Source organism: Plasmodium knowlesi (genome assembly GCF_000006355.2).
Source record: "Plasmodium knowlesi strain H genome assembly, chromosome: 8".
Lineage (NCBI taxonomy): Eukaryota > Apicomplexa > Aconoidasida > Haemosporida > Plasmodiidae > Plasmodium > Plasmodium knowlesi.
The window spans coordinates 1,777,637-1,802,154 of NC_011909.2; the positions used below are offsets into that span (position 1 = coordinate 1,777,637).

Consider the following 24,518-nt stretch of genomic DNA (forward strand, 5'->3'; position numbering starts at 1 on the left):
GCACACATTGAGGTGAAGACTTTGTCACATTCTTGGGGGCAGATGGACTAAGTAGGGACAGAAATGTTCGACCGTGCAACTGACTCTGCAGAGAGGTGTACACTGCCTATGCGTGGTGATCCAATGTTAACTTGTTTTGCATTACTTTTTTTCATTTCATTTTATTTATTTATTTTTTTCATTTTGCTAGTTTCAATTTTCATTGCTGTTTTTACTTTATTTTATTTTTCTACCCCGAAGAAGGAAGCCAACAGAATAGACCTAAGTTACTTTGTCCCGTGTTTTAGACAAAAGGGAAAATTAACGAGGCTTACAAAAAAAAAAAAAAAAAAAAAAAAAAAAAAAAAAAAAAGCACTAATAGAAACACAAGAATAAAAAGGAGCGGAAACACTTTTGCATACGCATGTACATACGCGCAGACACACACAACAACTGAAGGTGAAGCATCTTTTCTGCTCGCCCAAGCACTAAAAAAATAAATCGCCACCCTTTCCAGACTCCCCTTTAACAAAGATGCTTAACGCGTGCAAGGGTAACAGCAACTGCTGTCGGGAGGAAAGCGACGACACGAAAGAGCTCGTGCACGAAGGAAGGCACGACCTGTTCGATCAACGGTTGGGGAAGGAGAATGGGGAATTTAAAAAGATCATCGAGGGGGAGCCCGACCAGTCCAAAGCTGTCGAAATTGGTCAGCGAACGGAGAGGGAATACGTAAGATTCTTGGGACTCTGCGCGTTTTAGGTGCTATACAATGTTCCTCCCCCCTCCCCTCTTTATGCCCTTTTCTTTTTTTTGTGTGTTTTTTTTTTTTTTTTTTTTTTTTTTCCCCTTTCGTATGATCCTACATTTATTTTCCCCTCCTCACCCCTCAGGTTGCCATAACTGCGTACCAGCCAGTCGACATCGTGACAAGGACAGTCGAGGTGCCCTTCGTGCGTACCATAGAAACGATGGTTCCAAAAATTACGTACGAAAGCAAGATTAGGGAGGTCCCCAAGTACTACTCCAAAATTGTGGAAAAGGTAGGTTCTTTCCCCCGGTTGATGTGTGCCTCGACCACCATGCCACGCAAATATTTTTGTCACTCCTCCACATTATTTCTTCTCCTCACTACTTCAGGTTGTGGAAGTGCCGGAGGTGAAATTCGTTGACAAAATCGTAGATGTACCGCGAATTCAGTACTGCTTCAAATATGTCCCTAAGGTAGAGGTGAAGGAAAATATAATTGAGAGGCCAGTCTTCCAACAGAAGATCGTAGAGAAAATTGTAGAAGTACCCAAGGTGAAGGAGATGCAGAGGTTCCAGGAGGTTGAGACCGTGGAATATGTCATCAAGTAAGGAAAAAAGAAATCGGATAAGACAGGACACGACAGTATTCTGTCCATACCTTTGCACTACCTTTTTCCTATACTCTTCCTTTTTCTCTTTTTATTACCCATTGAAATGTTGCACGAATTGAAGTGTCCACCTACATGCTGCGTTTTCCGTGCTCAGTCATGGCAGCTGGCCATTTATCCAACTCCGCTCAGGTACGTACCGAAGGGATTCACGGAGGGAAGAAAAAAATCAGACGGCGACAGTGACGACGGGAAGGAAAAGAAGGAAGAAGACACAGATGAGGAAAGGGACACAGGCGAAGAAAAAGAAGGAAAGGAGGATGAGGAAGATGCTAGAAATTCCAGATTTTACGAAACGAAAAATTATTCTGAAGGAGCTAAGCTGATTAGTAATGCACAAATGAATGAGGCCCCAATATGGCGACAGGCAATATCTATGGGCCAGGATAAAATGTTTCCATACGTTTTTAGTAGACCTATGCAAGGACAGATGGAAACACATGCAGGGATGGGAACTCCTTGGGGAAGTGCTGTAGTTGGGGGAGAACCATATGGAGAAGCTTACGAAGGAGGAACAGCTCACCCCACGTTTGACATGCGAAATGAGCTATCTCTAATGCAGATGAATGAAAAGAATGGTTCGATTTTACCAACACCACGGATAGAACAAGTGTTTAAACCGAAAATTGTGAAGAATATAGAAGTGCAGAAGCATGTACCCATTTCTGTGGATGTGCCAGTTCCATATATGGTCCCTAAACCTGTGGTTGTTAATGTAGAAGTGCCTGTTTTGAAATTTAGGGATACATTTGTGCCTGTACCGGTCAGGAGAAAAATCATCCCCAAAATTAAGTGGATCTCAGATGTTTATCAAGTAGAGTGCATAAAGGAGAAACCATATCTGAAGATACAGGATGTGATAAGACCAATTCCTTGTGATGTACAAATAAAGTATAGGAAGTACATGGAAAAGGCTTGCGCTGTGAATCCTAATGAATTACCACAGGATGATGTGCATGCCATGTGGATGCGCGTGAATGCTCACCTCGCTGAACAGAAGAAGAGAGAATATGGGGATCTATATCCGTACTATCGAGGTAGGTGTGATTCGAAGGAAGTATCTATCAGAGGTGTACATCCCCGTTTGATAGTGCTTTCACTACCGCTCTAACATTTTTACATGACGCCTTTTATATGCTCCCCCATTTTCATACTCACTCTAAACGCAGCGGAAGGAGAAGGCGAAAACGAGAGCAACAATAACAGTAACAAGGACAACAACAGCAACTCTGGAAAAGAGGAGCAGGACGGAAGTGAAGGCACAGAATTTTCGGAAGAGGGAAGGATGCACGAAGGAGAAATGAAGGAAGGTGCTTTGGAAGAGGAAGGCGAAGTCTCGGGTAGGGCGAGCAAGCAGGAGGAAGTGGGGGAAGACAAGGAAGAGCGTGGCGAGGGGGAAGAGACTATCGTTATTGAAAAGGGTGGGGTGATGGAACAAAGGGAGATGGCTATTCCGAATGGGGAAATCATACAAATTGGCGAAGTTGCACAATACGGACCAATGATAGAAGTTCTAAGGAGAGAGCAGGCCGAAATGGACCAAACCAAAGTGGAGGAATGGAGACAAGTCGAAGGAATAGAAAAGGTAAACGCAGAGCAAAATATCTTTTACGCTTATGAAGGGTCGGAGCAAATGCAAAAGGAGGGAAAGAGTTGTAATGTGTTTTGTAAAAATACAAATGATCCTGTTAGTGGCATATCGGAAAATGAGGACAGATATAATTTCGAATGTGTAGATGAATTTATGAAGGAAATGAAGAAACAAGATAATTTGGAGGAAGGAGCCGTGGCTTCTCTGTACCCATCACACCCTCTAGCCATGACATACTTGCAGAACAAGTGGATTCAGACAGACACACTAAGGACACATGAACTTTACCAAGACGACTTCGTTCGGGCAAGTATTAATGCGAATTTTAATTTACAAAATAGGAATCCAGTAATATCAGAGGTTATGAAAAATCAAAATTTTTTAAAAACTGCCAACCCCCTCATTTCTCCTTTTTTCCCACGGAATATACAGAACATAGAAAATGCATACAACAGAGTTATAGTACAGAACATACAGGAGGAGAATATGCGCTGCCAAGGGGATACTAATAAGTATGAGCGAAAGGTGCATACCCCCGCGGGGGATATGGAGGTAAGGATGTATGACGAAGGGGTCGCTGGTCATACGTGCGCTTCGGAGGGGAAATGCTGTAGCTACTTTTGCAAACACTGAGGAGGGCACTTGGTGGCGCCATTTTGGTGTGGTGCCTTGGACTAGCAGTTTGAACACCGTTCGGTAATTTTAGGCAGACAAGCACGAAGGTATCCTGTAAACTGCCTTTGTTTACACCCATGGGGTCGTATTCCCTTTTGCGATAAGGCCAATTTGGTACTATAACCGTTTGGGAGGTAAAGAAGGAAGGTGCTTCTCTTACCTCCGCTAATCCTCTGTATTTATTTCTCCTTTTGGCTCTTTTGACACGTTTGGCACTTTTGACACATTTGGCATTTTTTGTTTTTTTTTTCTTCTTCTTTGCCCATTCTACATGGTGAGTGGTATACAAGTTGAGGAGGAGTTCCTCAGATGGCCGTTTCACTGGTTGAAGAGGTCGAACAATACGCATCTCCGTATATGTATGAACCTGTGGGGGAGATAGTATCGGGGTTACACATGTAAATGGGGTACCTGTGGGAGTTGCTCACTAACTTCTTCCTCCACATGGAAATGCGTGTTGGTTTGTCTCACCGTCGCCACGTTACATATGGGCAGCTATTTCGTTTTTTATTTTATGTTTTCATTTTTTTACTTTTTTTATGTTTTTACTTTTTTTTTCCAAGTGGAGCTCGTCTACATACATTTTTAAATCTTGATGAGGAAAGGCTTTCCAGAGAGCCCCCAATGATGAGGTGCGTAAATTGTCTGTGCCTACGAGGAAGTACATTACCTCGTATTAGCACATCAGGCAGAGACCCCTTTTTTTTTTTTTTTTTTTTTTTTTTTTTAACATTCTCTCCATGGAGAATTGTAACAAATTTACGGCGTCTTTTCTGCCGTTTCCTTTTTTCCCCAATTTGATATCCTCATGAGAAAAACTTCGAGCAGTTTTATTCTGCTCCAATGGTTAATAAAATCATCTACAAAATGACCATCCTATGTTTTTCTTTTTTGCAAGTAGGATGGAACGGTAGTGAAGTCAATTTTATGGTTGAGCTCTGTGGATTAAAGGGGGCAAATCATCAGCGGATGGATAATTAAAAAAATCCTTTTCTTGGTAAATATTGCATGTTCTAGTGAGAGGTACAAAGCAGAATTAAGGAAGTAACAATTTTTTTTTTTTTTTTTTTTTTTTTTTTCATGCGCTTTCCAGTGTATGTACACCCGATATGCATAACATTGCTTGGACTTCTTTTTTTGAATTATCTCTTTGAGGTATAGGAATGGAATATTCTAATCCTGATCAGGGTTCAGGGTTTGTATAAATGCCAACATATAGGTAGACGTCGTTAGTAGGTCATACAACGAAGAGTGTCATTTTTATATGTGCCCAGCGAGTTTTTTTCTTTCTCATTCAAAAGAGTGTACCTTCAGAAGAAGGAAATAAAATTATCTACTTTAATAACTACACAATTTTAAAATGTATCCCCTCAAGTCTTCTGTCTTCCTACTTCTCCTCTTCCTCTGTGTCCAGTGGGCCCACGGGAAGATTGAGTTGATACTATCGGGTGTGGATAAATAGGGGGGGAGAAAAAAAAAAAAAAAAAAAAAAAAAAAAAATATGCCAACTTCACTTTAAGAATGAAAATAATACTTGCTTAGTGTTATATCGTTGCGTTAGAAAAATAGATTTTTTCAGGGATGTTTGTTAGTGTCGCAACATTGTATTCCCCCCCCCCCTCTCACCTTTGCATTAACGCACCGCGCATATTTCCCCCCTTCTTTTTTAACCTTTTTAGATCTCGGCACGGATAAATGCAATTCGGAACAGGTGAAAGCTCTGGATGATAAGTTTTACGGGACAGATTGTGGGGGCGAGAATCTGCTTCCCTCCGTTGAGTGGTTTCAAAGGAATAGCGAAACCAAGTCCTACGCCATGACCGTTACCAGTATTATTAATTCCAAAGTAGTGACTCATCTCTTGGCATGGAACATACCCTCACATGTTAACTTAATAAATCACTCCACAAACTTCGACGAACTGGAGGCAGTCACTGGGTTAAATTCGTTTGGCGAGGCGAAATACACGGGACCATGTGCCTCCGCCATGGAAGAAGAGAGCAATTGTTTGTTGTTTACTCTGTATGCGCTAAGTAAGTTCACACAGTTTGCATATTTCTGAAGGGTGGCATATAGCGTGGTTTACTAGCTATCCATGTTGGATTCGTTTACACCCTTGGGTGTATGCTCCATATGTCTACATCACACCTGACTCACAACGCAGAAACAGACCACATAGAAATGTCACAAGACGCAGACTACTTCGAACTGATGGCCTACCTGAAAAGTATGAGTCGAGACGAGAAGGGGCTGCTCGACAGGTTGTCCTTGTATGCCATGACAATCCCAAAGAGAAGGATTCCAAGTTGAATAGTAGCGGGTATTTCGTCACCTCCATTTGGTTAAGCTTCTTTCGAGTGGCAATCAGATTTTTTCATGAGTGCACACCATGTCCCTACGCGTTGTCACTTTAGAAGCGTGAAAGGAATTGTAGGTCTTTTCGTTTTTCCTACATGAGGTTCCATAAAAGAGCAAAGATAACCCTTCAGAGGGGATTAAAAAAAAAAAAAAAAATCCCCGGTTGGGTTTACACTCTGTGAATGGTAGGGATGTATTCTCCCCTTTTTGCAATGATGACTGATGCTCTCCTCCGTTGGAAAGCAAGGACATAAGTAAAAAAACATACGAAAAAAAAAAAATGTTTTTGAGTCGAGACAATGTCGTTAAATTTAAACGAAATGATACGCCTCCGCTGCTACTGCAGTGGGTGGCTAATTTTTCCCGTGGCGGTTGCTTCAGATTAATTATGCTGCACCAAATGTCTATCAACCAGAGAGTTTTTCAGCACACGAGCTAAACGTGCTCTCCATAAAGTCGCAAATATTTTTAAAAAAGACATCGACTGTTTTAGTCAGCTCTTCAACTTCCCGAACAACTTTGACATCCAAATTGTTGGTCAGGAAATGAGCCAAATTTACACTCTCCGTTTTTTTTTGTAAAATGTCTAAGTTTTTTTCTAGCTGTCCTTGGTGGTACTCGAAGAGATATTTTTTATTTTCGTCATCCCAAGTGGCAAAGTAGGCGAAGGCGTAGGACCACTTCAGGATTTTTCTGCATCTAATCGTTTGTATGATGGAGTTCTGAAAATGATATATACGATGCATTGGCTCGATGTTATTGGACTTGCAAAACTGAGAAAGGAAAAGAAGCTGCGTTTTTATGGAAAATTCTTCTCCATGTTGGTGAGCGTCGAATCTGGTTTTGAAATGGCTGAATTTGTGTAGCGCCTCGTGCGCGCTTTTGCGGTTTTGCGGTGTGAGCCTCAGCGCCTCGTTAGGGGTATTTCTGTGCACATCGTTTTCTGTATCACTTTTTGAACCACCCAGTGTGCTATCTGGTGCATCATCTGGTTCATTATCTGGTTCATCATGTGGTTCATTATCTGGTTCATCATGTGGTGCATCATGTGGTGCATCATGTGGTGCATCGCTCTGTCCCGCTTTCGCCGCGCGCCTCTGCGTGACGTACTGGTTGCATTGGTAGAATCCACCCTTGTGGTGTGTCCACGGTTGTAGACACAGCCAACAGAAGCTGAACCCGCAGATGCACTTCACGTTCATGCAACCAGACGTTTTCTCAATCGATTTGGCACAGTTAGGGCATTGTTTCGTGTGCGAACGAATCCACTTAATATTATGTACACCCTTGTTAAGTAGGTCATTCCACTGTTTAATGACAGCGCAGGTGACGGGTCTGTGAAATTCCTCCGTGCAGTTAAAGCAAAAGTTGTATCCACATTTGCAAATGATTCCATTATCGGGTAGCATCACAGATTCGATTACATAGGGGCACTTATCATATGGGCATTTCTTCAAACTGGGGTTATTCTTTATGAATATCTGAAGTAGGAACTTATCATATTGTGCAAGGAGATCGTTGTTTTCGTCAGAAATGTTTTTCCAGTCTTCCCTCATGATGAGTTCTTGGCATTTTGGCTCTATGCATTTTTTATTAATTATATTTTCGTAAAAGTCGTTGTCGATGGCTGTTTGGAGGTAGCCTCTCCAGCACTCCTTCGAAAATCGATGTCCGCATTTGAGTGTATGCGTATCTTGTATATCATATTCGTTAAGTAGGATTGGGCATGTATATTTTGTGCCTTTCTCCGTCTGAAGCATTTGCTCAGGGGAAAACTTTGGAGTTGATTTACCTGTGTCACTTGTGGATGGTAGTAATGGAGGAGCGGTTTCTGCACTCGCATAATGTGCACAGAGATCTTCTTCCTTGAGGTGAGATATGTGTGCCTTGGCGAGCACTTCCTTTGGGCTCCTAAACCATGCTTCGATAAAATCAGTTGAGTTAAAATTGTACGACTTTAAAAAACGGTATGCATAATCGTAGCGAAGATTCGTGAGGCTGACAACGTCTATGATGGTTTCTTTCATTTTTTCTTCGACTTGTTCTAAGGTATATACCTCATAAATGTTAGTGTCCCTATATTTGGTCATTCTTCTTTGGAAATACTGTAGGTAGATTTTCATTCCTTCTTCGTGGGATTCATCCGTTTCTTTTCCTTCGCTCGTCTGGTAGTTGCCAATTTTGTTATGAGGGACATCACAGGAATTCGCAACGTTTTTTACAACGTTTTTTACAACGTTCCTTACGACCTTCATTTTTTTGTCCTTATCAAGTTGTATGGTAACATCTATCGCTCGGCTGGCGGGGTCGTCCTCCTTCGGGATATTCATTTTTGGAGTATAAGGAAAAGCATGAGGAGAGTGGCCCAATGGGGATCTGTTTTTTCTCCTTTTTTAGGAGAGGTGCATATTTGGTTGCTTCATGTCATGTGTACATGTGGCTTTTTTTTTTTTTTTTATATTTTTGTTTCTCTATATTTTGGCTAGCCATTGGAATAGCTGACATGTGTATACCCTACTTGATTGGAGGGTACACCTGGTAAGTGGCCTCCAGGGATCAGCCCTGTGGTCTTTTAAAAAAGGAATTCCGCTGCACGTGCGTTACACACAAAGATTATCAGCATCAGCGAGTGTAAATCAATGGGGGAAATCCACCCGATGGGGGTGGAATGATCATCCTCCTTTTGAGGTGCAGCGCCTTATACAGTTCTTTCTGCAAACGGAGCCACAAGATTCCCCTCTTTGCGCTGTTTCGTGGTTAGGGTGTGGTGCCCCTTAAAGTGGAACCATTGAAGGGGGACTGGGACTACACGCGAAAGTAATCGTTCTATGAGTGACAATAATAGGTGAAGATTAAAATAGGCAAAAGGAGAAACAAAAAAGAATAGGTGAACCGAGAAGGGAAGGATCTCTGATATCGTGGCAAACGCGAGGTAATTACGGACCGCAGCTGAGTCAATTTTGGCACCGCCAGGGGGGGGGGTGCCCAATTGGATTTTTTTTTTTTTTTTTTTTTTTTTTTTTTTTTTTTTTTTTTGGTCCGAGTGTTCCCCTTATTCATAGTCTGCATTTTGGAGTGTTTTCCGGGGTGGGGGGCAATAGAAGGGAAAAATGGTGGGCAATACAGTGGAAAAAAAATGACCACCGCACGAGGGAAGGAAAAAGGGAAACCCCATAATTTTTTCTAAAAGGAAGATTGAATTTCCTAACTATATATATACATTTTTTTTTTTTTTAATTAAATATTAAAGCAAATTGTACATGGTAGGTGCGTAACAGTTTTCCAAATTTTACGATAAAAAAAAAAAAAAAAAAAAAAAAAAAAATACATCTTTAAATGAGCCCTATTTTTTGACAGTTCCTCTTCTGATTTTTCAAAACGATCCTGAGGGTGAGCCTTTTCGTGTACGCAACACCGGCGTATGCATATGAGTATACTGTACTTTTTGGAAGATACGTTACCGTCGTCGAGGGGGTCGAGTGAAGAAACTGGGTCCCTCCGGACTGTACATCGGTTATCTGTAAAATAGAGACGAGAAAATCGCGACGAGGTGATTTTCCACCTGCAGAAGTGGCTGAAAGGGTTACCACGAAGGGGGTGCCTCTGACCAGGTAGAATTGGCTTCACTAATCACGTGACTTTGTAACTCTGCGTCCGCGACGCACATCACTGAATATCGTACTTCTTTCCCGTTTCATTTCGGCCCTCCTAACGATGATGCAAAGGGCGAGGACATTCCTGGGGCGAGTGCAGCCCGTGAGCAGGTACACCCTGGCTCGCTACATCAGCACGAGTAGCGTGAAACTTAAAATCGTAAAATGTAAACTGTTCGATATCGGAGAGGGTATTTCTGAAGTGGAAATAACTCAGTGGAACAAAAAGGAAGGAGAGAGTGTGAGCGAAATGGAGACTCTACTAACGGTTCAGAGTGACAAAGCAGCTGTAGATATAACGAGCAAATACAGTGGAGTGCTTGTGAAGAGATACGCTGAGGAGAAGGATATCATTAAAATTGGATCGTACTTTTGCGAAATTGACACGGAGGATGACATTGTGGAAGAGGAGGGAAATGGTGAAGAGGTGGCAGACAATCAGGCGGAGGCGACGGCGGTTGCAGATGAGGCACCTGCATCATCCCAAGTGCACCAACAAGGGAATAAAAAATCCAACGTGAAAGCATCCCCCGGGGTGAAGAAGAAGGCCCAAGAGTACAAACTGGACATGGATGAAATTGGAAGTTACCTTAATAAAGACACCATAACGATGGAAGATGTGGAGCAGTATCATCAGAAAGTGAAAAACGGAGAAATTTCAAAGGCAGGAAGTAACGTAAATGAAGAGGGCATGGAAGAAGTACCACTACAGGGAATTAAGCTAGCCATGTGTAAAAGCATGAACGATTCTTTAAGTATCCCCCTATTCCACTTGAATGAAAAATACAACGTGCAGAATTTGATAAATGCCAGAAATGAAATAAAGAAAATGGTTCTAGAAAAGGAGAACACCAACGTAACATTAACAAGTATTTTGATAAAGCTAATTTCAAATGTGTTGAAAGAATTCCCATTGCTAAATGCCAAGTTTGATTCAAAAAAAAATAGCTACACTACTTATAAGAGCCATAATGTGTGTGTTGCCATGGATACGCCAAATGGATTACTGGTGCCCAATATAAAAAATGTGGAATCCAAAAATATGGTTGAAATTCAGAAGGACCTAACTTCCTTACGTGATAAAGCCATGCAGATGAAACTGAGCAAAAGTGACATCACAGGAGGTACAATCACAATTAGCAATTTTGGAGTTATAGGAGGTACGTTTGCCACTCCAATTGTATTTGATAACCAGGCGTGCATTATCGGTTTATCGAAAATTCAGAAGGAGTTCTTTTTAAAAAATGGAAAGAAAGAGCTAACCGAGTTATCCGACATCCTTGTTGCCGACACCATGAACTTGACTTATGGCGCAGACCACAGATTCGTCGACGGAGCTACACTCGCTCGGTTTTCAAAGAAGCTCAACGAAGTCGTGGAGGGCGTCACTTCGCTCGACCCCTACGCGGTGTAGGAGGGTATATCGTCATAGAATCAACAGTGTGAGGAGGTGAAATCTACCGTTTAGGATTCCCCTCGGGGACACATCTACATCATCTGTGCAAGTTTACTTATGGAATGCTACATCCCTATGACCGACGGGGCGCATGTATTTCTCGCCTTAGTTCGAACAAATCGCGTGGCTTGGTTTCACCCCGTGATGACAAGCTCCCTTGCACTTGTTTTTTTCTCCCACGGGGGGGGGAGTCTCCATTCGGGGGCGCTGCAACTGCCTTTCACCGAGTTCACGTTTTCCACAACTTTGTACGAGGATCGGCGTCCAAATTTTTAAACACAAATTTTTGAAAATAAAAAAGAGAAAAAAAATGTGCAAAAGAAAAGTGCATAAAATGTGCATAAAAGGTGCATAAAAAATGCATAAAGGGGACTGATTTTGCAGTCGTGCAAATTGTGTACCGTGGTAGGGAATTCGCCCCCCACCACACTAAGCGCAAAATAAGTCAAAGAAGCGGTTCCCAATTTTGAAGTGGCTAGGATGGACGGTATAATTTTTTACTAAGGACTTGAAGTTATTCACGTAGGTATCCGTTTTGATTAGCTGCACTGCATCTTTGACAAGGACATTGTTATTAGGGGCTATGATCATAAAGGAAGGCAAATTTTTAATATTGAATTTTTTGCAAATGTAGAGATAATTATCAAAAGGCAGGCTGTAAAAATCGGTAGCTTTTAGGAAAGCTACATAGTCATTATATGTCTTGTCAAAGGGGATGTAAATAATTTCAATAAAAGGAAAATTCTTTTTAAAAAAATTGATATTTTGTATAAAGGTTACACAATATCTGCACCAAGATGCTCCAAAAAATAGACCCAGATATTTATTTTCAAAATAGGATGCATCTATTTTTTTCATTTCATTGTTTTGGAATTGATATAAGTGGGTCATGTAATTTTTTGCTACATTCCCTTCGCTCCCATTTCGCTCCGTATTTTGCGTAACGGGACGATCCACTTCGCATTTCATTTTGTTATAAATATGTGAATGTAATTATATGGGTATATGTGTGTGTGGCACTTTCACTTTTCCTATCCTCAAGTTTGCACTCCTAGCGAAAAGGCGGCGGAAACAGTTTTCACTTTCCTTGGTTTACACTGTGTAGGGAGGACCAATCAAACCCTGTTCACGCTTCTCACGTTTTGGTTTGGGCCTCCGATTTGTGTAACTCCTTGGCACTTGCACCAGCGTGATAGGAAGTTGCTCTCTTTGCTCAGGGGGTGTGGTGGGGTGCGCAGGCAATTTATCTCTTAAGCTGTTTACACTAGGGATAGTTCTTTTACTTCTTCTGCTTTGTTATATCTGCCATTTGTTCTTTGCAAAGAGTATGGGTGGGACTCTGCTTTGATGTTCTCTTTCGAAATGAGTGTTTGTAAATGTTTGGGAAGTGTTTTCGACGCGTTTGCTAAGGCAACCAGGGGGGGAGTAAACAGTGGGGCATACTTCCACAACAATGTTTGCCAACTTCAACGTGTATACGAAGTTTGTTACGAAAAAAAAAAAAAAAAAAAAAAAAAAAAAAAATGCCCCCCCCCATATATGCACGTATGTATCTTTCGCTTTGCCAAATTGATGCACAACGGGTGGCGCCTTAAAGAGGAAAAAAGGAGTAAAATTGAAAAAAAAAAAATTTTACAAAATGGTTCCTTTAACGGGTGTGCAACTCCCCAGGTTATGTTCCCTCTTTCGAAAGAGACACATGCATGTGTACGCGTATGAATAATATTTTTTTTTTTTTTTTTTTTACCCCCATAAGGGGATGAAGACGTACACATGATCAGGGGAAGTAAGTCTGAGGAGTCGCTGAGCATTCTCCAGGACGACAGCCCTACTGCGGGATAAATTTACTGCTATACGCGTTTTGGTCGACGGAGTTCACGTCGATGCCACTTATATCGATGCTGTTTACGTCGATGCTGCTGACATTGATGTTGGCCGCGTTGATGTTGGCCGCGTTGATGCTGGCCGTGTTGATGCTGGCCGTGTTGATGCGTGGCGCGTCCATGGTGGGAAGGTTCTCATTGTTATGCGCTCCGTACTTCTTTAGCTTGCTGTAGGTAGCAGTGCTTTTGGCGGCGTTGCCCATTTTGTTGTCATAGGCGGCTTGGTCTTTCTCGTATGGGTTAACTACGTAGGGGATATTTTGATTGGCTAGGTGATAGGGGGCGAACCTGTTTTCGCTTAGCATGTGTTCCTTGTTTAGGTGAGTCTGGGGGTAATTGTTCCTGTGGTGTGTCACTGGGTTGCGCACGCCTGCATAGTGTACGCTGTGGTTGTTTGCGCTTCGGTTGTAGTCGGTCTCGTCGGTTAGGTGTGCATATCGTTGGCGGGGAGGCGCCTGGGGAGGGTTCGCCTCATAATTGGTTGAGTATCCCTCGGCGTAGGTAACCTGTTCGTGCGAGAGGGAGGTGTTATCATAAGGGACGGAGGAATGGTCTGCAAGATGATCCGCGGGGTGGCCATATTCCTGGTAAGCCAGTCTGTTGGGGCTAGACGGGGAGCTGCCACTTGGCGGTTGGCCCATTCGCCCCCCGAAATGTCTTCCACGCTGGGCGAGGTTACCCCGTTCGAATGAATTGCTGTGTGGAGCAACACCTTCATCATCTTCTCCTCCTCTGACGACGTATTCTGCGGAGGAGGAGTTCATTACAACAGGGGCTTCTTCGTTGGGTTCATCATCCATATGAGCGTTGCTAATTTTGTATTTGTTGGTGTAATAGAAATTGTAATCTAGCTTGATTAAAAAGTTGTGCGCATAGTCATCGATGTTGTTGCTAACATAGTCAGTGAGGTGGAGGAAGAAATTCCTGAAATGCTTGTCGTAGTGCTTAATGGTGTTGTGTATCATGGAGATGTATGCCTGGTCGCTGAGTAGTTCTTGTATAAATTTTCTGTGGTAATTATTTTTTTTCTTTTTTTTCCTTTCTATTCCATTTGGGTGTTCCTTCTGACCTACATTAGGATTTCCCCCGCTGCAATCTCCCTTGTTATTTTCACGAGAAGACACACGTTCCAGTTGCTCATTTTTGTTAAAGTTGAATTTCAAAATATGTCTGGTAAAAATGTGTGATATGGATATCAACTTCAAAATGGAATTTATAATATTTTGGTTCATTATAAAAGAGTATTTCAGAATGTTATTGAGGTAGGCATTATGGATGTGTATGATATCATCGAAAATGAGAGTTTCCTTTAGTTTCATATTCATGTGAGCATACTCCGACTTGATCACATCATTTTGTAAATGATACGTGTAGCATTTTAAAAAGTGGATCATGCACTCCCTAGTGTGTATACACATCATTAAATTATTTTTGCATTCCTCATTTATGAAAATGTTTTTTACAAACATGTGATTGAGCCATACCTCTGTTAGCTTATGCTCAATATATTTGCAGTAATTTAAAATGCGGAATATAAGTGTGTACTTAAAAATGGTTACGTTATTGAAAATGAGGTTGTATGGAAACATGTTGTGATAGGAGAGAACCAATCCTTTGTAAATTTCTACGTTTGTATTGGTCTGCATATTATTCTGTATATTATTAAGTACATTATTTTTCAGGTTAGCTAGTATTTTTTTTTTTTTTCCTATGAGATTTTGTTGTTCAAGGTTGGTTCCATTTTGTGTTCTTTTTCCCAGGGTACCATAATTTTTTTTTTTTCTTTTTTGCATTTTTTTTTTCGTTTTTTTTTTTGTCTTGCTATTTTTCTGTTCCTTCATTGTGGGGGATTCTCCCCCTAATTCTTCTTGTTCCCCATCTGAGGGGCTCTCCGTTTCTGTGTCCAGGTCAGTGTCTTCCTCTGATTGGATGGGGGCTTCTCCTCTAGGGGAATTCCTACCTTGCACGTATCCCTTCTGGTAGTAAGCTCCACTTTGATATTCCCCCTGTTCCCACTGAAGCGAAGGCTTTCCAGCTTTGGCTTCGTCAGTGTATAGGGCATCCTCCTGCTGCTCCTTTCCAACCTCAACTTGACTAATATTCAGGTAGAAATTCTTCAAGTCGATAATCAGGTTAACATTATCGATGATACTAAGAATGTCGGATACGTCTACGTTGTAGTCATGGCGATACTTCAAATGGTAGAGAACAGATGATCTCAAAGATATGTCGAAGAAATTTTTGAGCTTGTTCAAAACGTTGTTGTTTTTTTGGCTATTGTACAGCTTTTCCAAATGTTCATGTGCTAGGATGTAAAAATATTTTAAGTAGTCACTAATTTGGAGGAAGAAAAAGAAGTAATGATGCTTTATTTTTTCCTTGATATCTATTTTTTTTATGTACAGTTCGAACATTTTTTTCGAGGCAAATAGGTGTTGATTGTGTATGAGTTGTTCGTAGGTCTTCTTGTGTCCATCGTATATTAGGTGACAGGTCTTTTTGTTCCGGATGGGGTTGTTATTGTTATTATACAGTTCTTCCTGTTCTTCTTCTTCTTCTTCCTCCTCCTCCTCCTCCTCCTCCCATGGGTTCTTTGGTTCGCTTTGGTGTATTTCATCTTGAGGAGAGGAGCTCTCCTTTGCATGGTTGTTCCTTTTAGACGATCCGTATATGGATAGGGTGCCCACTTCTGTTGCGCCCCACCCACGAGTGGCACTATCATTATGTAAATCAGACCCGTCTATATATAGGCGATGCCTATGCCTACTCTGATAAGTCAACAATTTGGAGCAGGCGGAAAGGACATCGATATATTTCCCCGTGATGAAAATGTAATAAGATACATTTCTTAAAAAAGTGGGAACCTTACGATTGATGATGACATACTTAGCTCCCCAATAATTAGTAGACATGTCTATATATCTTTTATAAATATACTTGAATATATTGGTGCAGTAAAATTTGTTTGTCTGTTTATAATAAGGGGTGATATTTCTATTTTCGTGGATGAAGAATTCTCTATGTGTGTCTTTCACCTTACCATAGAAGATGTAATTTTTTATAAAGTCAAACAAGGGGGTGGTAATATTTTTTAGAAGATACATAAGGACAGTTTTGTTGATGCTATCTGAGTGTAGGTATTCCTGCAGTTTGTAAATCAGATCGATAAGGTACCTTGAATTGTTCATTTGTTTTTTGCTAATAATTTTGTTAATGATTTTGTTGAGTAGTTTTCCTATCTGAAGAAGTGGCAGCACAATTATTTTTATTTTGTATAAGGAAATATCCTCTGCCTTGTCAATGTTGATGTTGAAGAAGAGGTTAAAGTCGTGGATATTTTTGCGAAACAAATTGTTGATGCTAAAAAAAATTTTTTTTTCCTCTGGATCTGTGCATGTAGATAAGGAATTTGCATCAAACAGACACATGGGTAGGTCATTCAGCCGTCTTTGAGTTTCTGTCCCGGGAATTGGTTCCCAGGTTCCATTTCCTCCTGGGGGGTAGTAGGTGTTTCCATTTCCTCCAGGGGGGTAGTAGGTGTTTCCATTTCCTCCAGGGGGATAGTAGGTGTTTCCATTCCCTTCCTTCATATAAATCTTAGAAAAATTATACACATTCCTAACATTTTCTTCAATTCTGTTGATGTGGTTTAGGATATGCATGCTGATGTTGTAGAGGCAACAGCAGAAGATGTCGAAGGTGGAGTTGCAGGACTGTCCTCTTTTATTAATTTCGATGAATCGTTGGATGCGCCTTAGGAAAATTCCTAGCTTTAATATTTCTCTGGTGATTTCCAAATGGCTACTGTTGCTTTCGCGATCGGTGAGGACAAGCGGATGAAACACCAGCTTGTACTTGGGCATCAGGTAGACCAGGTCGTTGCTGAGCTCTCCGAAGAGCTGCTTCTCTTCAGGGGTGAGGTTGGCTTTGGCCCTGATTTGCTCTGACGACGCCGTGGAGGCGTCAGTGGAGGCAGACGCGGAGGATCCTTCACTGTCGGCATAGTTACGGTCATCGTTACCATCGTTGTTGTCATCATCATCATCATCTTCATCATCCTGATCGCTGTCTGAAGAGAAGGAATACACGGAGGAGTCCACTTTCGCGTCCCGTTCCAATTGCGGGTGCCCCTTACTCCTCTGCAGTACGTCACACGCGTACGTGTAGTACATCTGGTGGTCGTACTTGTAGTGTTCCTTAATGTAAACCAGGTTCCCATAACTGTTGTTGAGGACATAGAGAATGTCGATAATGAGGAGGCATTCCTTAATATACAGACTGTAACTGAGGTAGTTTTCCGTAATTTTTTTCGTTATGTAGTTATTGAAATAAGCGTAATCTTCGTGGGTGGTTAATTCTTGCATGTTCTGCGAATCGGGTGCTCTCATCTGTTCACCTCGACCACTGGATTTTGTTAAAAAAAATTGACTCTCCTTGGTTAGATTATAATTATAGATGAGCATGTAGGAACTGTTTTCATTAATTTTGTTGTAACTTGATTGGCACACATTGTGGAAGGCGAAGGTAATGTTGATGTCTGTGTTAGTACCGAAGAGGTGGCTAAGGCTCATTTTTTTTATGAGCACAAGGTTATAGTACCTATATTCGTAATTCTCCATGGAGTTGCTAAAGGGGGGTTCTTTTTTCTCCGGATTAGCTTCCCCCCCGTTGTGGCCACTACCCGTTTGGGCATTACCAATGGAAGTACGTTCTGCTGGAGCCTTTTGGACACCCAAGATTTCCTTCGTCTTATTATTAATAAGTAGGAAGTAATCATTTATGTAAACCTTTGTGTAGCAGTTGAGCACTCTGTTGCTCATGTTGACGACATCGTAGAGAACATCGTTTATGTCTACCAAGTCGTTTTTAGCCACTCGGTTCAGGTACTCATTCACTAGTATGCTTTTCTTAATTATTATCCACGAGTTATACATGTCCAAATTGAGGAACATGGTTTTTTTAAATTTCATTTTCCTAAATATGACATCCTTACAGTTGACGTATCTTTCGTTTTGGATGTAGAGGTTTTTTTCTTTCTCTATGTGATCATTGGATACACTCAAAAAGTGGAGGTTCGAGTTGATGTGTGTGAAGATGTGTTCATAGTTGTTATCCGAATCGTCATCATCTGAGTAAATGAAATTTTTTTTATTTCTTAATTTCCCTCCCTTACTTGTTAATGCCGATAACCCCTCTTGGGCCGCTTTTTCCTTTTTTTTTTTTTTTTTACTATCATATGCTTCTCCGAAATTTAGATTGCTTGTTTCGAATATGGTGCTGTTGTACATCGGGTTGGTGTCGAACGGCTGGTTCGGACTGGAACCCATTAGACTTCCATAGTTGTCTTCTTTCCCATCATGTAAGGCGTTTTTTTTTTTTTTTTTTTTTTCCTTTATTTTTTTCTTCTTTTTTTTCCTCTTCTGCACATTAACATGTTCATACTTTTTGTTGTTATATATGATGTATATAATGTCGTTGTGACATATGCTGGAGTTTCCAGAATTTATGTTTTCGCTATTTATAATTAGGAAGATGCTTCTATTTTGTTCGTACCGATAGGGGTACGTAAACTCAAGGGATGTTTCTTTGGTGGAATTCTTCGCTTTTTTTTCCTCCCCAAGTCTGATGTTTTCATTTCCATATATTTTGTCATATTTGGAAGTTTCTCGGTTGGAGCTCTTTTTAATGTTCAGGTAGCACTTGGAGTAGTTGTTGAAGAGGCATAAGCAGTTGCGGAACTTGGCCTTGGCGACGTGGATGCGGTTGTTGTTTTCGTTCTCGACTTTTCTCCGTATGTCCTGGAGCTCCATGTTGAGGTGTGCAGGGAGGAGGGGAACGTTCCGGCTTGCGGCGTATCGGTTTGGGTTGTGTCTCGTCCTATCCTTCAAACTTTGCGGGTGTTAGGAGTACCCCTCCTTTGGTACTAATACCTTGCCTCGTCTTGGATGGTTTGCGAATATTTTTCACGTATGATCGATTTGTCGATCTGCGAACACCGTATGGGGGGAATGAAGCAAACAAACAGGGGAAAATAAATGTAGGATCATACGAAAGGGGAAAAAAAAAAAAAAAAAAAAAAAAAAAAGGCACACAAAAAAAAAAAAAAGGGCATAAAAGAGGAGGGGAGGGGGAGGAACATTAAGAGGAACATTGTATAGCACATAAAACGCGCTAACATTGATGTGGAACATTTCGCGGCAACATTCAGCCTTTCGCAAAAACGACCGAATACGGGGGAAATCACCTTAAAGTATTCACGGAAATACGGGCGAAAATTCGGGAGGGGCACTTCGGCTCTTTAGCCTAATTTTTTTTTTTTTTTCCAACTTTGCGAAAGGGGGCAGTATTCCTGCACACGAAGAGTGCAAGGAAAATAAAAAAAAAAAAAAAAAAAAAAAAAGCAGCTGCGCGAAATTGTATACACATGTAAATATCCACGCAGGGGTACACATAAACGTGCTAACATTTTCTGTTCTTCCTTTAAGGGAGAACACATTTAGTAGCTACGCAAGGGAAGTTCTGCGAAGGAAAAAGTTTGAACAAGTGACCTTGTGAGGTAGTAAAGAGGAGGCTTGTCTTTTCAGTGCATTTGTTATTCCCTCCTTGAGTGTTTTTACCCCTTATAAGGGTGTTCCGTAATTGTTTTTTTCTCCCTCCTTTTTCGGAGAAAAACAGAGTTTTTGCAACGTGGATAGTGAGGTATTACACTATGGGTTTGGCACAGCACAAGCGTGAACAAGAAAAAAAAAAAAAAAAAAAAGAAAAAAAGTGGGACTCAAACTTTTTATGGCTCCTCTCATGGCCCCTCATATGGGGGGCACGGAAAAATAAGCATTTCACAAAATGAAATTATAATTAAAATTAAAAACAAAAACAGTTATTTAGCGGAAGAGTACAAAAAAAAAAAAAAAAAAAAAAAAAAAGAAATGAAATGAGAGGAATGCTGGGAAAAAACTCTGCAGATGACATTCCTGCAAAAGCGACCTCCGTAATGTACGCAGAAAAAGAAAATATTACTTCTTTGGAGGGGGGTTGCCATTCGTCTATTTCCCCCCCTTTGCTGATGCAACATGGGGTCGTAAGAAAGATAATACAATACGTTGAAGAGATAGGCTCTTAAAAAAAAAATTGTAAAAAAAGAAGAGTTATCAAAAAACAGCGGAGAACAATAATGGGTGAGCAGGAAATATGTTGCGTGCACTATCTTCTCCTAGATTCTGTCCGAGATGAGCGTGTAGTAAATATCATCAGTCTGCAGAGGCGAGGAAATGCACGACCGATGTATGTAAAGGAATACGTATATATACATGTACTTATGTGGAAAAAAAAGAGGCGATTACTGCTTTTTTCCCGTGTCTTAGATAAGGCTCGTCGTAATTTAGGGACCAAAAGGAATACACGTTTCTGCGCAGGTGGGGGGTGCAAATAAAAAGGGTAATAAAAGTTCACATAAGAAAGGAGCATGCGAAAACCAAGTACCCCTTTACGCCTCACATAATTGCATCTCAGAATAGGACAATGAAAAAAAAAAAAAAAAAAAAAAAAAAAAAAAACATGGGCTTATTTTTTTTTCTGCCCCTTTGCTATGTCTAACTTGAGCATTTTAATGAGGCTTAAATTTTGGAAGTCCCAGCACCTCAGCTCGGTGTTGTACTTATCCGTTATGTGGCTCGGCCTGCAGAATTGGGAAAAAAGAGGGAAGATTGAACAATGGAAAATGGCAAAATGGAATAAAGAAAGAAAGAAAAAAAAAAAAAAAAAAAAAGGCATAACGGTAGAGGTAGATCCTTTCCCACAAACACACGTTTCATGTTCATATGTGCATGTGTAGATGTCCAAATATTTTTTCTCCGACTTTTTAAAGTGCTCGTAAAAAGTGATGTTCGTTAGAATGGTCCTCGTGTTGCGCGCGAACAAATATGTTATGAAGGCGAAGAGGGTGATGTTGATGAAATTGCACAGAATTACAAGCAGCGCAAAGGCCTGTGAAGGGGGAAATGGGTGGGCGGAACGTGAGGGCATTCATGTTGTAAAAAAAAAAAAAAAAAAAAAAGGGGGGGAGGAAAAAGACCTAATGAAGGCTAAGCGGGCGACACCGCACGATATTCTCTTACGTAGTCTACCGTCTTGTGAAACAAACTAAAGTACAGGAAAACATAGTAATAGTTGTACAGTAGAAGGACGAACATGGAGAATATGAAGAGGTAGAAGGCGCGTTGGTTTTTTATCCCTGCGAAGGAGGTGGTGATATATGTTTGTGTGGTGGTGGGGGGGAGGTGAGTTGTTTGCGCCGGTCAATTTCTGAAGAGGCAAAGTTTTGCCCTAAGTACACAGACAAGTAGTGTCTACAAGGACAGTGCCTGAAGGGGGTGGCAACGTACCGATGCAGTTGTCAACCCATACGCAGTGATGATCTTGGTGTCTGCCAAGGGGGAAGAAGTGATGACGGTTTGATGGTGTGACGGTGTGATGCGGCATATGTAAGCCGTTGCGGGGAATGTACAGGCATTTTTTCGTACGCCGTGATGGCTACTCCAAACTTACACAATGCAGTGGAAGCATTCCGCACAGTGATGGACCCTTGGAGGTTTGACGATATTGCATGTGACGCAAACGTTCTGTGAGGAGGGAGAAGAAGGGTTGTGGACAAGTCAGGTCGTTGTGCGATTTGAGCTGATAAAGGAGGAAGTAGGCACCAATTTCGACATGGATAAAACGATAGGGGTAGTAGATCACTCACCCGTGGATTTCTATTATACAGTATAGCATTTCTGTAGTCAACGTCTAGGGAGTTAATTCTTTCTTTGGATACTTTCTCATAGAGGGCCAACTTCTGGCACTCCAAATTTACGATGAGTTCATCGTACTTAGCTTGTTGTGCCTCGATTTGATAATCCATTATTTGAGGATTCATATGTGACGAGGAAATTATTTTGTTTATTTTGAATAGCTCCATCTCTATGCTGTTTAGCTGATACTCAGTTTTTCTTTTAAAGGAAGAATCATAGGTGTAGGAAAAGGGGGTATTTCTTCTGCTGTGTCTTTTAGTAAGTGTTTCATTTTGTTTGTAGAACCCAGGGCTTTTAAAGTATAGAATGAACCAAAGGAATTGTTGAAACAACCAAATAACTATCCATGTGATGGACAAAGAATGATACTTTCTATGAATCCAAAAGGATCTAGATATGTTCAAATAGACAATAAGATTTAGCATGGCAAAAAACCAAAAGTAAAAGGCGTATATAGTTTTACATATTTTTATCCCTTTGCAAAGTTTATCTTGTATTATCCATTTTTTTAACAAAATATAAACCAAAAAGTATCTGTTCCTTAGACAAAGTTGGAACACATTGATACTATCATTTTGCATTGATGTATGATGAACCAAATTTAGAGATCCATAATCACAGAGCAATCTCAGAATATCTATATCACAGTATTTTACGGCGATATGTAGGATTGTGTTCCCATAAAAATCTCGATGGTTTATATTAACACTTTTACTAAGTAGCCACTGCAATGTACTTATGTTGTTTCTTTTTACACATAAGAAGAGGGCAGTTTGTCCATACTCATTTTGTTCTTCCAGACTGGCCCCGTTTAGGTATAGTAATTCTAAGATGTGTAAAGCTTCCAAAATTTTATCTTCATTAAATTCGCTAATGGCCGTTAGGAAGGGACTCATTTTTCTCCTGTTTTTGTGGAATAATATGGATGGGCCAAAGTGTTCTATTAAAAGTAATACAATTTCATAGTGGCTATTTTTTATTGCATAGTAAATGGCTGTGTCGTTGTTAACTAGATCTTCTTTTTCTATGTCTAGATTCAAACTGATTAATTTTTTTATTAGCTCCGTGAAGCCACAGTAGCACGCCCAGTGGAGAACATTTATTCCGTTGAGCATTTCGATGTCATTATTTAGAATGTAGGGTTGAATGATTATTTGAAGCCTTATGAAATCCTGGTACTTGGCACACTTTATTATTTCATATTGCTTTTCCAGGATTTCCCTGTCTATGGGTTCGTTGTCGCTATACATTTTGTAGTCAAAGTGTGAGAAGAGGATGCCCACTTGAGTGGTAGATCTGCCTACGCGAAAATTTTTCTTGTAGGAAAAGTCGGAAGCATGTCAGCTCGGCGCGCGCAGAAATACACGTATACATGTTTGGAAGGCGTGTACCTATAAATGCACACGTGTGGGATGCATATATACCCCCCTCCTTAATGGAAAACCGCACAGGGCATACTTTTCTAAATGGGCATGTGTCCACCCCAGCATCATTTAGCATGTACCAAAGCGTTGTGAAACCACAGGGGTATTTTTTTTTAGGGTGGGATTTTTACACTTGATATGATAAATAAGTGGCGCATACTCAATGGGTACAGTTTTGTAATTTTTTCCATTCGCTTTTTTCGTTTGATTTTTTTTTTTTTCTTTTTTTTCTTCGTTTTTTTTTTTTTTTTTTTTTTTCATTCTCCACTAGACTGCGTTTTCTTCCCGACTTTGCCTCGAGGGAATTTTTTTTTCTTTTTTTCTTTTTTATCGTATCGTATCTTACTCCTTTTTTTTTGGCCTCTCTTGCGAAAAAGTCTTAGGGACTGAGCAGGACGTGTGTGCTGATTGTGCACTGGGGCGTGCACAAAGGCACGCCATGAAGAAAGCGGAACAAGTCGCTGGTACATTTCGTTTTTCATGTGCTGACACATTTGGCAAAGCGGTCTTTTCTCATCCGCAAATATATTTTGAATGACCGCCTTCCATCCAGTGCTTATATTCCTTATGGGAAGCTTTACCGTTTGCGCAGAACAAAATGGGACATGAAGGGGGAAAAAAAAAGGAAGGACGGGAAAATCGTAATAGAATGTGGAGGAAATGAATATACATGTGAAAAATACATACACGTATATATATGTACAGACAAAAATTATGATAGTTTTGCTGATTAACAAATTTTACGACTTTGCTTCGACAAAAATGACGTTAACATGGTTGATTTGGGAACCCGCACATGTTTGTTCTTTTCAAAAAAGATTTTCCCCCTTCGTTTTAAATTTCGAGGTTTTTTTTTTTTTTTTTTTTTTTTTTTTTTTTTTTTTTCCCAATTAAGCATTTTTCTGTTTTTGTATGATGCTTTGTTAATTGGCTTCTCTCTACTACATTCATTCCCTGTCCTTTTGCCCACTGTTTGGACATATGGTGAGGCAAACGAAAAGGCGCGTCCTCCATAGGGCTGATAATATTTTTTGAAATAATGAGCTACAGTGGGGTAGCGATAAGATTTTATATATTACCAAAGTATTTCCCCTAGAGGTGGGGTAGGTACGTATTATTAACCTCCCTTTGGACTGTTTTACGACTTTATTGGGGGGGAATTTCATTGTGGAAGTGTATAGACCAGGGGGGGGTGGACGAAAACCGTGATGCAACGACATTTGAGTGATAAACAGAATGGTGAATTGTAGGGGTGGAACAATTATAGGTACCTGTTTGGGTGTGTTATCAA

The 24,518-nt window shown here is 40.7% G+C and overlaps 7 protein-coding genes across 7 annotated transcripts; 3 read left to right on the plus strand and 4 right to left on the minus strand.

The window, feature by feature from the left end:
* Positions 1–514: 514 nt before the first annotated feature.
* Positions 515–3,622, plus strand: PKNH_0839100 (inner membrane complex protein 1a, putative; the record flags this gene model as incomplete). The annotated part of the gene is made up of 5 exons (XM_039114026.1): positions 515–712; positions 874–1,023; positions 1,121–1,335; positions 1,531–2,435; positions 2,568–3,622. 5 exons carry the CDS (start codon positions 515–517, stop codon positions 3,620–3,622), a joined length of 2,523 nt encoding a protein of 840 aa, XP_038969657.1.
* Positions 3,623–5,024: 1,402 nt separating this feature from the next.
* On the plus strand, positions 5,025–5,974 carry PKNH_0839200 (phosphatidylethanolamine-binding protein, putative; the record flags this gene model as incomplete). The annotated part of the gene is made up of 3 exons (XM_002258973.1): positions 5,025–5,112; positions 5,344–5,697; positions 5,829–5,974. The coding sequence occupies 3 exons, from the start codon at positions 5,025–5,027 to the stop codon at positions 5,972–5,974; spliced, it is 588 nt and encodes a 195-aa protein (XP_002259009.1).
* A 455-nt stretch (positions 5,975–6,429) lies between these two features.
* On the minus strand, positions 6,430–8,352 carry PKNH_0839300 (IBR domain protein, putative; the record flags this gene model as incomplete). The annotated part of the gene is made up of 1 exon (XM_002258974.1): positions 6,430–8,352. One exon carries the CDS (start codon positions 8,350–8,352, stop codon positions 6,430–6,432), a length of 1,923 nt encoding a protein of 640 aa, XP_002259010.1.
* A 1,384-nt stretch (positions 8,353–9,736) lies between these two features.
* On the plus strand, positions 9,737–11,089 carry PKNH_0839400 (lipoamide acyltransferase component of branched-chain alpha-keto acid dehydrogenase complex, putative; the record flags this gene model as incomplete). Its single annotated transcript, XM_002258975.1, has 1 exon — positions 9,737–11,089. The coding sequence occupies one exon, from the start codon at positions 9,737–9,739 to the stop codon at positions 11,087–11,089; it is 1,353 nt and encodes a 450-aa protein (XP_002259011.1).
* Positions 11,090–11,560: 471 nt separating this feature from the next.
* Positions 11,561–12,100, minus strand: PKNH_0839500 (thioredoxin-like redox-active protein, putative; the record flags this gene model as incomplete). The annotated part of the gene is made up of 1 exon (XM_002258976.1): positions 11,561–12,100. One exon carries the CDS (start codon positions 12,098–12,100, stop codon positions 11,561–11,563), a length of 540 nt encoding a protein of 179 aa, XP_002259012.1.
* Positions 12,101–12,959: 859 nt separating this feature from the next.
* On the minus strand, positions 12,960–18,824 carry PKNH_0839600 (spindle pole body protein, putative; the record flags this gene model as incomplete). The annotated part of the gene is made up of 1 exon (XM_002258977.1): positions 12,960–18,824. The coding sequence occupies one exon, from the start codon at positions 18,822–18,824 to the stop codon at positions 12,960–12,962; it is 5,865 nt and encodes a 1,954-aa protein (XP_002259013.1).
* Positions 18,825–20,224: 1,400 nt separating this feature from the next.
* PKNH_0839700 (palmitoyltransferase DHHC1, putative) lies at positions 20,225–23,053 on the minus strand (the record flags this gene model as incomplete). The annotated part of the gene is made up of 8 exons (XM_002258978.1): positions 20,225–20,266; positions 20,355–20,418; positions 20,609–20,689; positions 20,870–20,997; positions 21,129–21,244; positions 21,396–21,436; positions 21,559–21,632; positions 21,755–23,053. 8 exons carry the CDS (start codon positions 23,051–23,053, stop codon positions 20,225–20,227), a joined length of 1,845 nt encoding a protein of 614 aa, XP_002259014.1.
* Between the last annotated feature and the right edge of the window lie 1,465 nt (positions 23,054–24,518).